Here is an 18,005-nt window from a genome sequence, read left to right on the forward strand (position 1 = left end):
CTCTCACTTCCTTCCTCTCCCTTTTGTTCTCGTAACACACACACAGCTGTGAGAAGCACACAAATCATTGGCTGTTGCCATCATCATTTCCTTATTAAAATCAATGCATTTTGTAGGCTAATATTCACATGCAAGTGGTTCTTTGTAATGATATGTTTTTGTTTACATAGTTATTTATTGACTTTTCTATTTCAGCAAAACATTTACAATTTACAATTAATTGATAATGAAAGTAATTTGTTGCACAATCTGTCCAACTGTTCTCTGTATGGACTTTACTTACGTAAGGCACCTCCTGAAATTGTCTTTCTTCACTTATATTGAGCAATCAGATCTTTTTTACGAGAACTGCCCCCTCTTATTACATTTGTTGACTAACTGGTTGTTTTGGTCTTAGTGGACTAAAGTTTTATTTGCCAGTTAATCCTTTATACATTTGTTTAAGCTATATGACTTATTTCCAAGAAACGTTCAAGTAAGATGGCCCTTTTACATGATGCTTTGTAAGGAAACTCATTTTACAGATGAGTTGATTAAAAACTAGTGTATTGAGACGAGGGCAGCCCAGCTCATACATGCATATACAAACATATACTTCTCATTATTTTACTGTATTCCAGGTACCATCTGTTAGTCAGCTTTTTCTAAGAAAATACGTTTGATTTTCTGTACATGTCAGCTTCAGACTGCTTCTTGCTAAATTGCAAAATCCTTGAAATCCGTGGACAGCTCAGCAAAATGTTAGGGCCTGGCCCTGTGCCATGGGCTGGACTGTAACAAACACAGTCATAAATCCAACGGTCTGCTCCAAGGCTGCTCACATGCAGGATGTGCCGAAGCCTCAGGATGTGTTTTCTCTCTCAGTCACTAAACCATGCCAAGTTTTCTTCCTACTGTTCACGTGTTCTGTCACTGTCCGTCTCAGTCATCCGTTGCTTTTATTTGTCATGTCCCACTAACTTTAGTAGTTGTAGTCAAACATTTGAATCAGCTGTCCAATTACAAAAGCATGATTCTGTATCATCAATGTACCAGTTCATTTTTTATATATAAACCGTCTCAAAACAGCTCCTTGAATTAACTAATGTACAAGAAGAAGAAGAGGTATGTAGGTTTTGTTGGGCTTTTGAACGTTTTGTTTCCTACGGAGATGAGCAATTAATGATAACCTAATAGATGAGTAGTAGTAGTGTAGAAACGTTCAATATCAAACATAATAAAAAGATAATCGCCTTGCATTAATCATGCTTTTATACTTTATTAAAAATAAAGGATGATTAACATATTAAGAGATACTAAATACAGACTGTAATGAATAAAAGTCAACAATGGCTGTTCATTAAAATCACATTTTGTAGAAAAATACAATAAAATCAAGCAAACAAATAGTTATCGTAAGCATTCAATAATTTTCTATTTCAAATCACTTGGACACATTGTGTAATTATCGTTATTGATTCTTGTTTAAATATAGTTTTAAAGTAAATGTGTGTGCTACAACTCCTACTGGACGTAATATATATTATTTAGCAAACACGAAAACATACTTTTTGTCGGTTATGTTTTTATTCTGAGCACATGTGTACTGTAAGGAAAGAAGATTTGATGAACATACACTTATCTCTGAGAAAACCTGAAAACACATTTCCCTCTTTTTCTTGCATCCTTGTTTTCTTATCTTTCCATCATTCACCCCCACTTTTACTACCACCCATCACCACTACACACACACACACACACACACACACACATACACACACACACACACACACACACACACACACACACACACACACACACACACACACACATACACACACACACACACACACACACACACACACACACACACACACACACACACACACACACACACACACACACACACACACACACATACACACACACACACACACGTACACATGTGTACACAGACATGCACACGTGTACACACACGTGCACACACACACACACACACACACACACACACACACACACACACACACACACACACACACACACACACACACACTGCAGACCAGAGCTGCTGAACGTAGCATTAGGCAGTTATGGGAAGGCAGGGTAAGGAGGCCGGAGGCATCCTGGCTCAGTCTGGACAGGCACACGATCAATTGATCAATCAATTAACCTCTATCTGTTATAGTGCAGCTCTCTCTCTCTCACACACACACTCCCCCCCCTTTCTGTTTTTTTGCAGACTCTCTCTCGTCCTCTCGCTGCTTTATCTACTTCCCTGCTGTGCAGAAAATTCTCTACAAATATACAACACAAAGGCAGCCACACACAGTAAATGATATTGGCATCCATCTTTGCCAACTCGTACATATTCAGGAAAACTGGGGACTTTTGTGTGTGTGTGTGTGTGTGTGTGTGTGTGTGTGTGTGTGTGTGTGTGTGTGTGTGAGTGTGTGTGTGTGTGTGTGTGTGTGTGTGTGTGTGTGTGTGTGTGACTGTGTGTGTGTCTTGGTCGCCTGAGTGCAGCAGGACTATGTGTTGATCGATATCCAAAGCCTCATTAACATAGACCCTATCATACATACATTCACTGTACTGCCAGGAAAGCCACATTGATGCAGCGTGTACACTCTCTGGCAGCCATGACATTTACTGAGCGACCAGCGGGACCTTGAACAACAACACACTGCCGTACCCTCCGAGGGGGAAAATATCACACTGATGTGATGAACACAGTATAAACGTCTGCTTTCAAAAATAGTGTGGACTTGCATGTCTTGTCTCTGTTCTGATGACTTGAATGTAATGACTTTGTCAAATCGATTATGACTTTAACACCAAAGACTAGTAACTTCAGCAGGACTTCATAATCTCCCCAAACTCGGATATCACCAACAACAAAACAGAAAACAACAAATGTATTTTTAATTACATTTAAAACAGCCAAGATGTAGAGGTGGACAGTAACTTAGTTCAGTTAATCAAATAATATGTCAATATTGTGTTGAGGGTTCTTGATTATTTCTGTTTTATGTTATTTAAAATGTCTACTCAACTAGGTTTAAAGGGAAATGTAAAACTCTTAACTGATCTAGATACAAACTGTTACTGGGCTGTAACAAGCTACATGGAAGAAACAATAATAACTATAAAACTATCAAGGAACATTATAAGTGAATTATACATTTTCATTCATAATCTATTTCATATACAAGTGATATTTGAGTTACTCTTTATTTTTGTTCATTGTGATTGTTCATATACAATCCTCCTCCCATTTCTCCTCATTGTTGAGTACCATCTGTCAGTTTTCATCATCGTTTTCTTGGGAAATACGTTAGATTTTCTGTTCATGTCAGCTTCAAACGGCTTCTTTCTTTGTTGCGAAATCCATGACGTTGACAGCTCAGAAAAAACCTCATCCCATTTTCTCCATTGTTTTGGACTACGAAAAGTGTTTTCTTTTGCATTTCAGTTACTTGTAGAGACTTAAGGACAAGAAGACTCTAGGACAAAATTAATGGAAGTTTTAAAATGGCATTATATTTGTTGAATGCATGTAATGGTGTATGACTTAAAGAAGAAGAGGTGTGGACTTGGTCTTGAATTGGGACTTGATAGCCAAGACATGAGCCTTATTTGCAAAACGACTTACTTACAAGTCTGGCGACTTACTTACAAGTCTGGCCCTTGGGGTTAACGCGACCAACAACCAATCACATTAATCTCCCGCCCCGGACACACAAAGCAAACGGTTTGATTGGCTAGCGCTTGTGCATATGATTTGATTGGCTGACGCTTGCGTCGGCGCTTGAAAAGTTGAACTTCTCAACTTTCACCGCGAGCAATGTAGGCAAAGCGAAGCAACGGAACCACAATGCAGTTCGGCAAAGCATGACGTCACCCCATTCAAAGTGAATGGGAAACGTCTCGGTTAAAGCTTCCAACAGAACCGTGTGTACGAGGCCTTATTCCCTCAAACACAACTCAAACCCTTATATACTTGGTGTGTCTCAGTCCTTCGCACATGTTATTGTGAGGGAGAGTATGTTGTTTTTTCTTCACAACCATAAAAGCTCCATTGTACTTTGTGTGTGAGCTGGTATATAGATTTCAAAGCTCTGCCTGCCTCTTATATATTTTGTAAGGGATGGTCTTTATGTAAATATTGGCTGAACCTGTTTGTGTTCCTGAGTAATTTGAATTACGAAGATTTTGTTAATGTTATTTTTTTCTCTTCTCATGGATGAAACCCTTTGTCTTGGTTTGGTGGATCGCTGAGTTAAGTGTTGTTTAGACGAAACAGTGGGACCAATGTCATTAGCTCTTCTCTCAAGAGAATATAAGGATACACTTAAGCAACAGCGAGGGATATTTCTCTTTTTACATACTGTTCAGGAAATGCAATATGAGCCCTCTTTTGGGGGGAAATTATATTGATGTTTATGTAGCAATTACATGACAGTCAAAACATTCTTCCTCATTTCATCCATGCTGAGCCATCAGAAAATAACATTAAAGTCAAATGATTTCCATTAATAAAGGACAACTGCCGCCAGAAAACCTCATATCCTAGACTCTAGAATCGGCCTCGTCCTTAATATGCAGATAAATATGTAGAAAGGATGTGCTCTTGGTTTCCTCATATGACCATTAAAAGTCCATTTATTTCATTTGATCTGCAAACAAGGTCACACTAAACATTGCAAAGTGCTTCCTTTTTAAAGTGGGGAATAATCAAATAAAAAAAGTTCTCATCAGCTGCTCAGTAATCATTTCCATCTGTTCCCTGCACAAATTGTATATTCAAAATGTCCTGTTCCCATACTGCACTCCCAGTATCAACTTTGTCCTTTTTTAACACTCCGACCGTCTGTAAAGGTCAGGTTGACAACACAAGACGTGCCACTCCCTAAAGAAGATGACGAGAGGGAGATACTAACGGTCACTATCTCCATGTTTTCTGACCACACACACTTTTCCTTTTCACACAAGTGTTTGGTTGTTATCTATCTGATTTTAGACATGAGTGCTTTCACATCTGAACAATACAATTATAATAAAAGCAAGTTAAGGACTAATCTACAGAATATGACATTTCCAAAACAGTTTTCCAGTTTTATAACCAGAAGCAAAGACTGACGACAGTGCAGTGAGTATTTCTTGTTTTCTGGGCTCGAAACATTTCTTTGGGGCCTATTAAATCTATGCTGCACAATTTGATGAAAGATGAGAACACACCAGAAATGAATTTTAAAAAGAACAAAAAACTAAAAGTGCAATCTGCACAAAAAGAAAAGCGGCATTCAGGCAAGTGCACAGACAAGGTCTTCAGGCAACGCTTCACTTCGGAAAATAGCACTCTCCATTTTCAGAGCACTTCAAACAATCACTGCCCTCAGGGTTTGCCATAGGCATTTAGTATTTTCTTCCCCCTGCTCTCAAAACTAAATTCTAACAAACAGAATTGTTCCTTGAAAAACGTGATCAAAAACACAAAGTGAAATAATAACCACCTCCAGAGCTAGGGCCTTCTTGTCTACCATCCGTAATGTTATGTTCTGTACCGGGACTTCGCCTTTTGTGCATGTATACAGCAGAGTGCATTACAGTTGGTCTAAATGTTCTTGCTTATTAATTTAAAGTATTCATACATACTACAGTTATTCACAAAATGTGGTCTTATTTTGTAGCTTCAGCCATCCTTACTACTGATACAGTAATAGCTCAAATCTGTGAACATACAGTCGTGGTTAAATGTGGTCAAATGGGGCAACAGTTGATCATAGTGCTCCACCAATAAAACCCTAGATATCTCTAGTTTCCTTTAAAACATACACTCTAAAAAGTCATTCAGGGGACCTTTTACCACCACTTAATTAAATGCATGGTTGCAAGATACAAATTTGGATTAATTGATTTAGATAAACATTTTAAGTTGCAAACATTAATTTATAAGTTGTGTTGGTGTGATAATGTTGGTAATTACATCAACTTAATATTGTGTGTAATTTGAACTCGGATTTCTGCGTTAATTGACTTAAAACAAAATTCAAATTGTAGTAAGTAATGCAAATGGCTTGATAACTTAATTGTTCTACACCTTGAGTTAAGGATTTCAAGTCCACTTCCACTTAACATGCCTGGACAAGTTCCGACAGTTAAGACAAATAGAAATATACAAAGGACATTTTAATGTGAGTGTCATCTTTTGTCATTCAAATACAGATAGCCTTGTAGTTGCACTGTAGGCAAATTGCTGTTTGACCAAAATTAGCAGCCTTTAAACTGTGTTTTTTAAAACTTAGTTATTTGAGAGGGTACAAAGTAGTAGAGGCTACTGTGAGAGTACAAATACTTTGGTTACTATTGTGATATCGCTTTTTATTAAAAATGAATCTCGGTGAAGCAGATCAAGGACATGCTTCTTGAGGTAGGATCGTTATTTAGAGTTGTCATTGAAATGCAAGTTGTTGGCAGTCACCCATTCAGAATATATTAATTTAGGTCATTTCTCTTTTTTTCCTTTTTCAAAAATAGCACAATACAATTGAAGTACGCAGAGAGCTATAGCCATCCACTGCCTTGTCGTGTACCTTGGAGAAAAGGAAGAGGACCTTTTCAAGGAGTTTAGCGACGCAATAAAAAATCTTGAAATAAAATAAAATCCACGGGCACAGTGGACACAGGACAACAGCACTGCTCTCTGTCAGTTACATTTTGAAGCATATTGCACTTTTGGCCACACCCCAATCAATAATATCTTAGCAACATTCAGCATGGATAGGTGTTGACAGCAATGACATGGGAAAAGGATTGTGTAAAATTTGAAAAGTGGTCCACCCCAGGATCTGACCATACGATGGCAACCATTGTGGTCGAGGGAAACAAATGAATGAGCATGCATTCTGCGTTAAATGTGTTCATACTGTTTAAAATAATGACTGTCGGCAGTGTAAACATCTTTGTTACATCTTTTGTAAAATTGATGTGTGTGATCTGCAGATTGGTGGCCATTGAGAGTTTGTTTCTGTAGTTTTACAAAAACTTTACAGATTTTACTATCTTCGTTGTGATGGCAGCATTTATTTGCTGTGTCCCCATTTCCCATGGTAATATGGCTAATGTGTTTATTTATTATTTGTGGGGCAATTTAAATTTGTGTTATTTATCTTTTTTTTCAAGATTTAAATGAAGCTCAGTGCAAGTTCTTTCAGGAAGACTGGTACATTCACTCCGCAGCTGCATATAATCAGCTCATCACAGGCGTTCTCTTTAACCTATTACATTTAACCTCATTCTCCAGCAGCCAATCACCGTGCTGCAGCCAAACTATAAAATGGTTCTCCTCTCTCCTGCAGTCAGCTGTGATTTCAGGTGTTCATGCACCTTATCATATGGCATGTGTCAATAAATGTTCAAACTAACTGAATTCTCTCCTGATTGAAACATGATGTGTTGAAATAAACAACTGCAGTTCAAAATAAAAAGTGAATTGCCTAATATTTTTGTTGTGGAATTAATAAAAACATTTTTTTTAAAGGCAAAACATGAAAAAGCTAAAAAAAACAAACAATTGAATACATTATATTTGAAGCAACTTAATTTATAAATGGTTGTTCATAATGATGGTAATTAAGTACATACAACTTTAAATTCCTTTTAAATCCAGTGGTAAAACTAGTTGGAACAACTTAATGTTTGGAGTAATCAACTTAAAAACTTGTATCCCGAATGAGGGTAATTAAGTACATACAACTTAAAATCCCTTTTAAATCATGTGATAAAACTAGTCGGAACAACTTACATTTTTGAGTAATGAACTTAAAAACTTGTGCTTATGCTACCAATTATTAAGTAAGTGGTAATTAAAAACACCTCTGATTGTAGAGGAAAAGCCTTCTCCCCTAACTCAAATAAGCTTGTTGGTTTAACACAATTTCATTAGAAGTTGTCATAACTCAATAAACATCGATGCAAACTGTTGCGTTGATTTTCTTTGTTGAGCCAAAGCATTTGTTTTTAGAGTGTAGGTAGTAAAAAAAACACTGAAGTCCATAAACTAATTTCTATTCTCTTTCTTATACACATCATTTTAGTGCAGTTCACTCCTATCATTTATCTACATTTTCCGTGAATAAGTTGAGGTATATTATCTTGATGTCTTTTGTTCTGCACACTGCTTATCAGATGCATAATGATTCAGTTCAGGTATCTATAGTTTCAATGCAGCACTTCAGTGATTCTCAGAGTACAAGCCAAAGCTGCTCACCTCAAACAACCCACTGACTTTCAACACGTTGTTATGGTGTCTATGGAAACGCACTTGTAAAGAAAGACAGTTAAACAGATGGCAGCTATCATTCAGACTTTCTAACCAGCTGACCCTCATAATGTGCCCTTCTGATTTATGAGGGATTTTGTTATTTGCCATTGTTAACTCACACACACACACACACACACACACACACACACACACACACACACACACACACACACACACACACACACACACACACACACACACACACACACACACACACACACACACACATACACACACACACACACACACACACACACACACACACACATACGCACACACACATACGCACCAGATAAAATACACAGTTGTACATTTGTCAAACACTGTTGCTTGGAAGTCTACATGATTTCCGATTCTCGTGCCAAATGTTTTTATCTAAATTAGCATAATGGCTCTAGGCATGGTAATGTTGATGTGACAGTCACTTCACCATTTTAGCAAGGACTGAAACATTGATAAATTATCAGGTGATTTGATACAAACACTAGTCATAAAACATGGTACTGTATAGCATTCCCAGTGGATGAATTTTACTGATGTTTGTGATGCCTGGATATTATTTATAGTGCCTGAAGCAGTTTTAAATCTTTTTTTAATTGTTATATGTGAATAACTTTGGACCGATGTCATTGTCCCGAGAGGTTGATTTTCAGAACGTTTTATTCCCTGACTTTTCATTGAGGTCTGTGTTCAGGTCAACATGTCTATGTTAATAACCTGCAAAACTCATGATATTAGATATTTGCTTCAGCTGTTTTTTGCTAATATGCAAATGCTAGCTTAAAAAGGTGAAATAGGATGTTAAACGCATACCTGCTAAACATCAATATGCAAGCATTATCACTGTTAACATACTGACATTAATATTCAGCAATGGTTAAGTAACTTAACCCGTGTTTAGGCAGTGAATGCCCGAATATCGCATAATACTGTTTAAACCAACTACCGCTGCAAGCCTATTGAACAGTGTTTGTAAGAGAATCTCAAGAGCTGGAGGCAAAGGCTGCTTTTCTGCAGGGAGAGGAAGCAGTTAGAGGGTGAGGTGGAGGAGGAGGAGGAGGTGTACGCTGAGCATGCTCTGTAGTGCCTTCGGCCTAAAATGAAGCTCTGCTGACCTTGAGGGTGTCATATCGATTGATCAGCAATGATGAGCTGTGTGTGCATGTGAGTGAGAGAGAGAGGGAGGGATGGAGGCGTGTAACTCCACCAAACAAGGAGAAAACTGAAACCTTCTCTAATGATGAATCATTGATAAGTTGACAAGGGAGGACCTTCTACGTCCATCTCTCTCTTCCTCTCACTTTTTCTTTTGTTTCCCTCTTTGCCTCGCTTCTCCTTTAACATCTGATTCTTAAGCTCTTCTCTCCATCTTTTTTTCCCTTAGACTGTCTTTCCATCTCTTCTTCTCTCCCTCACTGGCTTTCTCTGGGTTTTTCTCACTTTCTTGTCAAATGTCAGTTTTAGCATTCACTCTCTCTTCTCCGTCCTTGTTCTCCCTTTCTGGACTTCATATTTACGGTTTCGCGTTCAATCACTTGTTTTTTTCACCTGTCCTGACATTTCTGTCTTGTTCGTGCACCAGATGTCAGGTTTATGTTGCCGCTTCTTCCCTACAGGTGCTTAGAGGGCATGCACATACTGTATATAGATGCTGTTTTATGTCCTCTCCTCTCTGCCTGCCTGTTCAATGTGTTTTTCTCTTCCAAGAGTCTGCAGTGTGTTAAGGAGGGTCGTTGTGTGTCATTTTGTGAAAACCTTCAAGAGGCCTATTTCACCCAGATTGCTGTCAAGGTTTGTTTCTCAGAGTGTAAATCTCTTGGTTGTAATGGTATCATTTTTAAGCCTTCAACATTCACATTTTTCTCTGTTCTGTCTTGCAAAATAAATCTTAACTTCTGCAAATGTACATCTTAAAATGAAACCTAAATACCCTTTTGCACTTGTCCATGCACCTAAATATAAATAACAGCTGCTGCCAATTGAACTTTACAAGATTACCTTCCTTCTGAGCCAATCTGTGGCAAATGAGACTCACAGGGGAAAAACTCCTAATTTCGTTAGGTGTAATGTAGCCTTGTTGTGGTATGTTGGTTCCCAGACTCAGGCGGTGTTGCTTGTCCCTAAATTGTGAACAATGTGGATTTTACGTAACTGAAGTAACAACCATTACAACGTAAACAAGTATTTCAGGTTTAAATGAAAATACTATAACGACTTTTGACTTTCAAGCAGCAAATCTATTGTGTGGTTTCTGGTCTTATTGGCTAATAATCAGAAGCAATGCCCGTTACTACAGATAACATCACTGCACTCACTTTATTTTGTTTATTTGAAAATACCAACTAAAAATAATTAAAAGTAGGAGTCCTGTTTGGGACGTTCAGTAGTTTCAGTAGGTGTTAGGATTTTTAAATGTATGATCTTTTAATCCTGGGTGAACCTCAAATAAAGTTTGCTCCTTTAATGTCTGAAAATGATGACAAAGTGCAACATTTGGCGATTTAAGAGCCATTTCCTTCAGGAGTTAGTTGAGAGGCCAAAACTAGCCTTTAGTTTGCTAGCATGTTCACAATGACTTTATAAATGGTAATATGTCTGTGTTATGTATGGCCAACAAATCCAATACTTCATGTTTAATATGTCAAGAGCAAAGTCGAAAAAGATTTATAGAATTTCCGCTACGGTAAAGCTTCATTCACTCTCTCAACACTCTCACCCACATGGATCATCTGCCAACACAGGAACACAACAACTATACACAGTATATAAAATATCCATCCTGTGAGTGTCAAGAAGCGGAATGTGAGAAGCAACCTGTACCAAATGTTGCCCATGTGTTATGTATGGGTACGGGGCAGAATAATGAATTCAATATAAATAATGTAAACCAACCACACTTTCTTACTGAACTGTCAGACGGAGACAAGCAGTGATTCCTCCAGTCAGCGCGGAGATGTGCTTTTTTCCCCGGCACACCTGCTCAATACGGTACAAGGCCTGACACGCTCTCTTCACACTTTGTGATCACAAGTTCCTCACCGTCAGCAATGACTGTGATCATGTGGGGGTGTGTACGCATCTGTGAGCATGTTTTAATGATTTAGATACCATGTTGCCATGAGCAAGAGCTGTTTAAATAGCACTGGTAGTGTGCTGAGATCTGCGATTATAATTGTGTTTTTAAGTTGAACTTGGGTCAGCGGTCCGATATAGGAAACATGTGGAGGTTTCAAACTGTTGCCGTGGTTTAATCACACTCTCTAACACTGTGTGCGACTCTGCTGCGCATATTGACACCACTGTCTCTCTCCTTACATGCTGAAGGGCACATACATCTGGATATATGTGGAGCGTGAGGACAGGACCGCATGGGGAGAGGAAGTCGACGGTGGAACGGGAGAAGGATGAAGACTCGAGGGGAGCAATCAGAAGGGTAAAACCGTAATGTGACCCAACATCCTACACACATGAAAGCATACACGTGCAAAAATGCTTGGACGTACAAAAAACACACACATTCTGATGTATAGGGATGCTAAGAGGCATTAGAGATATGTTTTTCTTCAGAGCAAGCTCATTCACCTCTCCTGAAAGAAGAGTGAACGTCACACAAAACTATAAATCCACACACACTCTCACAACCACACACACACACACACACACACACACACACACACACACACACACACACACACACACACACACACACACACACACACACACACACACACACACACACACACACACACACACACACACACACACACACACACACACACACACACACACACACAAATACAATATATACAGTATACTGGCTGCTTCATCTGTCTTTCACTGCTTCCCTCTGAGGGGCCATAAATCAATCACTGCCAGAATACTGCACTTCAACAGTGCAACCGAGAGGAACAGGCACATACACATTTATCAAGTCTGTCTCTACATTTGCATTCCCTTTTTGGTTTGGTCATTTGAATGTCAAATGTGGACCTCCGCTGCGTCAAATGCTAATGGTTCAAGCGGCGCCAAAAAAATTGATTTATTCCTACAACAACTGTATCTTTAAACAGCACAAATTACTTCCTGAGAGTGTTGAGTTCTTTGGTTGCTTATCATGAATGCATTATACTTTTTCAACCTACTAAAGTCAGCTAAATGGAAAGCACAAAAAAACAGTGCCTACACCAAGCGTATGTATATTAACATTTACACAAAGCTGAATATCAACTTTCGAAAAATGAGCCAGTGGAAATAAAAGATGAGCATCTGTCTGCTTACAATTCTTAAACTGCACATTGACCATGAACTACATTTGAAAAACAGAATTCCCATCATTATGCATGAATAAAAACGAAAAGCTGATGGGGGTGTTGTTCAGTGGTTATTTCACAAACAATGAGAAAATATCAGCCGTGTAGAAATTAGCAAAAAGAAGACAAATCAGTTCTAGTACGTCAGTAGGATAAATATGAAACAATAGATTAGTTTCACTTGCTGCCATTTCTAGAAGTCACACATTTCTTTGAAAATGCTTTTAGAAAAACTTGAGCAGCAAAACATACAGGATGAAAGTGTGTGTGTGTGGGGAGGGTAAGGGGGAGGGGCACACTAGTTTAACATCAACATGACAAAGACCACAGGCGCTCAGTTTAGTTAACATGCGTGTTATCACCAGCAGCACTCAGACCCAGTGAACCTCCTTCAGACAGCAGCTGTTTCCACCTGAACAGAATGGATTCATGGACACACGATAGGCCGTGTAATAAATGAGACGGGAGTCCTTAAAATCAGCTTTTTCTTCTCATCCATGTAGCTGTCCCATCTTGACCTTAGTGCCAGATTATCCCTTTAAGGGCTGAAATAACCACTGCAAGGAAGATGTCGACTATATCCATGGAATGTGTACACACAGCAACTGTGGCGCAGGGGGGAAATAAGTCTATCAATCAGAGGGTCAGCGGTTCAATCACACCCCCATGTCAAAGTGTATTAATGTTTCTCTAAGTTGCTTTCGATAAAGTGTCTGCTAAATTAAATGTAATGTAATGTAAATATGACCAGGAACCTCATTTAACTGGCGGATAATCCACACTAAATGTGGAAATGTACGTACACATGGCAATAAATATTCAAATGTATAAAAAAAGTTACATACACCTACCAGTGCTACATTTCCTTTATAAATCCCAATTAATGCTAGTGTATGTGCAGGGCAGCCTGTCCGCCTACAAAAAACGACCATATACAGTAGGCCGATTGTTCATGCCCTTATTACGACCCAGAGACACGTTTTAAAGTGTATGTTGTTTCTTACACAACCACTAGAGGTGCTCTAGTGGTCGTGTAAGAAACAACATGCTCCCGGCCCGTTCATTGCAAACGCTCCGGAGGGACGTTTATTCACAAATAACCCTCTCTGGAAAATCCTAAATTGTGGAATAGTTTGGCCATTAAAATGCTTTTTGATTCCATTTCTGGCAAGAAGTGTATATTGTACACTTAGAATCCACGTCCAGTCGATGTCTAGGATCTATAGTTTGATAGATATTACGAAGATGATTTGAGGTCTCGCAAGGATAATGTGTATGCAGCTTCCATGTAAAGTTAGCGTGGGTGAAAACTGTTTTTCCGGTCTCAAAGTTTTCATAATAAAACCGGATATATTCCCCTCACTGTGAAATGATTACACAGTGATATCTGCATTACTCATCCACTAAAAAACATCAGTTCATCCTTGTTAATTACACAATATTGATTGGTTTAAATTGTGTACAATGCTTTTGTGTTTTTAACCTTCGATTTAGAGAAACAAATCGTTTTTTCGGAGTTAAGACACTACAGTTTCCGAAGACACTACACTACCCAGAATCCCCAGCTATCGTTTGGGACTACAACATCCACCTTGCTTTACAAATCCCGTGATTAGTCATCAAGCCCTGTGATTGGATGTTGGAGTGGCAGTGCGACAAGGTTACGTTGAGCGTCACAGTCAGCTCTATGAAATCGAATGGAACCACGGCAGACTTTCCAAAACTGGAATTTTGACGGGTCCAGCCCCCCGGGTCAAGCCCTGTGACCCCTCCTGTTGTTCATTGATAAGCCTGAAACATGCACTTGTCAAGGTTCAGAGGCAAATTTTGCAAATATGGCAGTAGCCATCGATCATCTTAAGATAAGATAAGATATACTTTATTGATACCAAGTTGGGAAATGTTTTTGTTACAGCAGCATACTACTTTGTTCTACTCCACTACAATTCAGAGGTTAACCTGGTATTTTTACTCCACAACATTTATTTTAGTGACTTTGCAGATTCTGATTAATGATGTGAAATATAAACAACCCTTAAATCAGACTTTAGTTACACCTGAGTCAAATTCAGGGAAGGTGATTGTCAAGTGCCAAAATAAACTATGCAATATATTGGACGTTAAGTACTTTGTCAGACTTAATATTTATCTGTGGATAACCCCAACGTTTTTTTCTTATTCAAAAGAAGACCTTAACTTAAAGTATTCTTTAATGTTTAAATAAAGCCTTATTAGTTTGTCTGTTTTGCACATCCTCCTGTTAATATCTTTGGACGTCCTGCACTAAACTGTTTTATTGTAGAGATCAATACAGTATCTTCTTGATATTTTATATTCTATATTTCTATCGTGCCTCCTACTTTCCCCCAATTTGTATGTAGGCTACTCTTAATATTTTAATTTTTTCATCAAATAAAACGTATTCAACAACAAAATTCAATAACGTGCTTTAACCAATAGGCGGTGCGGGTTAAAACACCAGTGGTGTAGTTAATAAAACATAATAATATCAAACATAATATGACTATTAACTTTATTGTGAAATCAAAACAGAACGGTAAAGGAAAATACAGTTTCAGTCTCTCGATTTGAAGCTTATGCATTGTACCATGAACCTGTATAGACCTGTAACAGTCAATTGCATGAGGAGTTGGAAAGGTAGTAAATAATATCTTTAAAAACTACAAAAAAATCCCTTTCTATCAGCTGTGCACCGTTATGGTGTAAATATAGCTTATCTACCAATTGGATCAAATATAAAAGTCAGCCGAATTAGTGTTGATACTGCAAAGAGACGTATTGTGTGAAAAGAAATGGAAGATGTTGTTTAATTGCTAATATATTTATGATCCACATCACGTATTCAGTTTTGGCGGCATTTCTTACAGTTTGTCAAAAGGTCTTCTGATCAGGGCTCTATAAATAAATATCTACGGCAGATATGTAATATTTAATGCAGCCGAACCGTGTATTACAATGCCGTTATGTGATGACTTCCAAAGAGAAAAGCAAGAACACTCAGAATAAAGTATTATTTTATTTTTAAAAAATGTTTTTCCGATTTCATATCGGATAAACACCATATCCCAACATGCATTGCGGCTAAAACAATCGATGTTTTAGCCTATCAAAACCTCGGAAAAAAGAAAGGTGTCTCTCAGAATCGAAAGAGAAAAAACCTACAGTATGGGAAAAACACAAAAGCATTGTACTAATTAAACCAATAAATGTCGTATAATTAACAAGGATACACTGATGTGTTTTAGTTGATGAGTACTGCAGATATCACTGTTAAATCATTTGATCATTGGTTTTATTATGAAAACGTCGAGACCGGAAATACTGTTTTCAACCCGTAACTTTACATGGAGGCTGCCGCATACCTCAAATCATCTTCGTAATATCTATCAAACTATAGATCCTACATATCGACTGGACGTGGATTCTTAAAGTACAATATACGCTTCTTGCTTGAAATTTAATCAAAAAGCGTTTTAATGGCCAAACTATCCAACAATTTAGGATTTTACAGAGACGGTTATTTGTGAATAAACGACCATCTGTTACGTTTGCATTCAACGGGAGCACTAGAGGGCGAAAACTTTAAAACGTAATTATAGGACGTATTAAGCGCTTAAACAAAAAAAATATTCCGTCGTAATAAGGGCCTGAACAATCGGCCTATTTGGTCCTATGAGTTGGAGGACTTGTTGGTGCAGGGGCTTTGAAGCAATGGCAAAGCATATGTTTACCTCCTCAAAACAGTATAACTGCAATTCAGGGCATCTCTTGCTAACGTCTGTAAAGGACATATCATTTGGGATATGATACAGGGTTCTACTTTGTTTTGTTTTTGTCGTTTTGGGGCAAATATATTAAAGGTCACCTATTATGCAAAATCCACTTTTTCATGTATTTTATACATAAACATGCGTCTCCTCTGTGTAAAGATATTCTGAAGGTTTCAGGAAAAAAGATTCGCCCACTTTTTGTCCTGATCCATTTATATAAAAACCTGTCTGAAAATGAGCTGATCAGATTTTGGCCACTTTATGGTGTCATAACGATTTTTTGGCTTGTGTAACCATTAGCCAATAACCAACCAAGGTAACACAAACACACATCCTTATCACCTGAATCTCCTCCTAGAGCACCATTGTGTTTTTTTAACCAAATATCTCCCAGAGGGGCGTGGGGAGTGGCTCCTTATTTTCATCTAAAGTAACAGACAGAGAATCAGCACTTTTGAAACAGGGCTAAAACCGAGGGGATTATGGGATGCTACAATGCATGATCTGTTCGGTATTTCCAGCCAAACACTTCAAAGACATGTTTTGTATATATCTGACACCAATAATATATTGATGAAAAACAGTATAATAGGGGACCTTTAAAATGTGTTTTTGATGTATCCATGAATCCATCCAATGCTACAGCTATGTTAATAGTCAAAATCTAAAACAAAACAACAACATGTCTGGGGGATTCATTCTGTACTGTTTGTCCTCCCCCGTCAAGTTGAACATGGCCAATGACTATAAAAGTAGGAAGTCTTACCTTTGATGCCAAACTTGGAATTCCCTCCAAACTTGAGAAGGACCAACATTAGAAGGAAACCGGTAAAAGCCACAGCAGCAATGCCCACCACCACGTACACCTGCACATTGAGGAAACAGAGTTATACTTCATATACAAAAATATAATGACACCAGAAGTTATAGACTATAGGCATATTTTCTAAATCCCTGCTGTGTCTTTGTATCATGGTGTGTCCGTGCAGTTCCGTTTGACATGATCAAAATAGATCCAGCTCAGGTATCAATGAAATCAGCAAAGAGGACAACAGTAAAATGTGACTTACAGCGACTCCGTCTTCAGGAGGTTCTGGAGTGGGGGCGTCTGTTGAAGGAGAGATGGTTTTAAAAAGAGAAGAGTCATTAGAGAAGTGAAGAATAGTCTTTTTTGTTATAGTAACATAAACATCCTTGAGTAAATATAATTTTGAAGTTATATGCTTCTGCAAACGTTTAACATTGTGTGCATCTGCTCCAAATAAAATATAATTACTACTATTTACATACTTAAAGAAACTTGGTTTTATATTTTTCCACAGCTAAACAGGGTCTTTCTTATTATACTAATTAGGACTAACTAGCTCCACACTGAAATATGAAGAATAGTGTTTTTTTATTTCCATGTTTTCTTCATCATCTTATGATGAGGATGCTGACTTTTGCTGGGAAAAATACAATCTATGCCCCTGAGTTTTTAATGCAATGAACTTGGCCCTTGAGTTCATATTTTGGAGTTTTTTATTGACTTTTTATTTGAAAAGGGTCACCTGGAAACATAAGTAGCCGGATAACGTTTTTTAAAAGAGCTATGAGAGCACA

The 18,005-nt window shown here is 38.0% G+C and overlaps 1 protein-coding gene across 1 annotated transcript in view; it reads right to left on the minus strand.

Annotated features, from left to right (window-relative positions):
- Positions 1-18,005, minus strand: part of ntrk2a (neurotrophic tyrosine kinase, receptor, type 2a) — an 86,232-nt gene that overhangs the window by 50,674 nt on the left and 17,553 nt on the right. The window contains 2 exon segments of the mRNA XM_079687755.1: positions 17,170-17,269; positions 17,474-17,511. Of these exon segments, the coding sequence (XP_079543881.1) occupies positions 17,170-17,269; positions 17,474-17,511 (138 nt within the window).

Source organism: Notothenia rossii (assembly GCF_949606895.1).
Source record: "Notothenia rossii genome assembly, chromosome: 6".
NCBI classification, from domain to species: domain Eukaryota; kingdom Metazoa; phylum Chordata; class Actinopteri; order Perciformes; family Nototheniidae; genus Notothenia; species Notothenia rossii.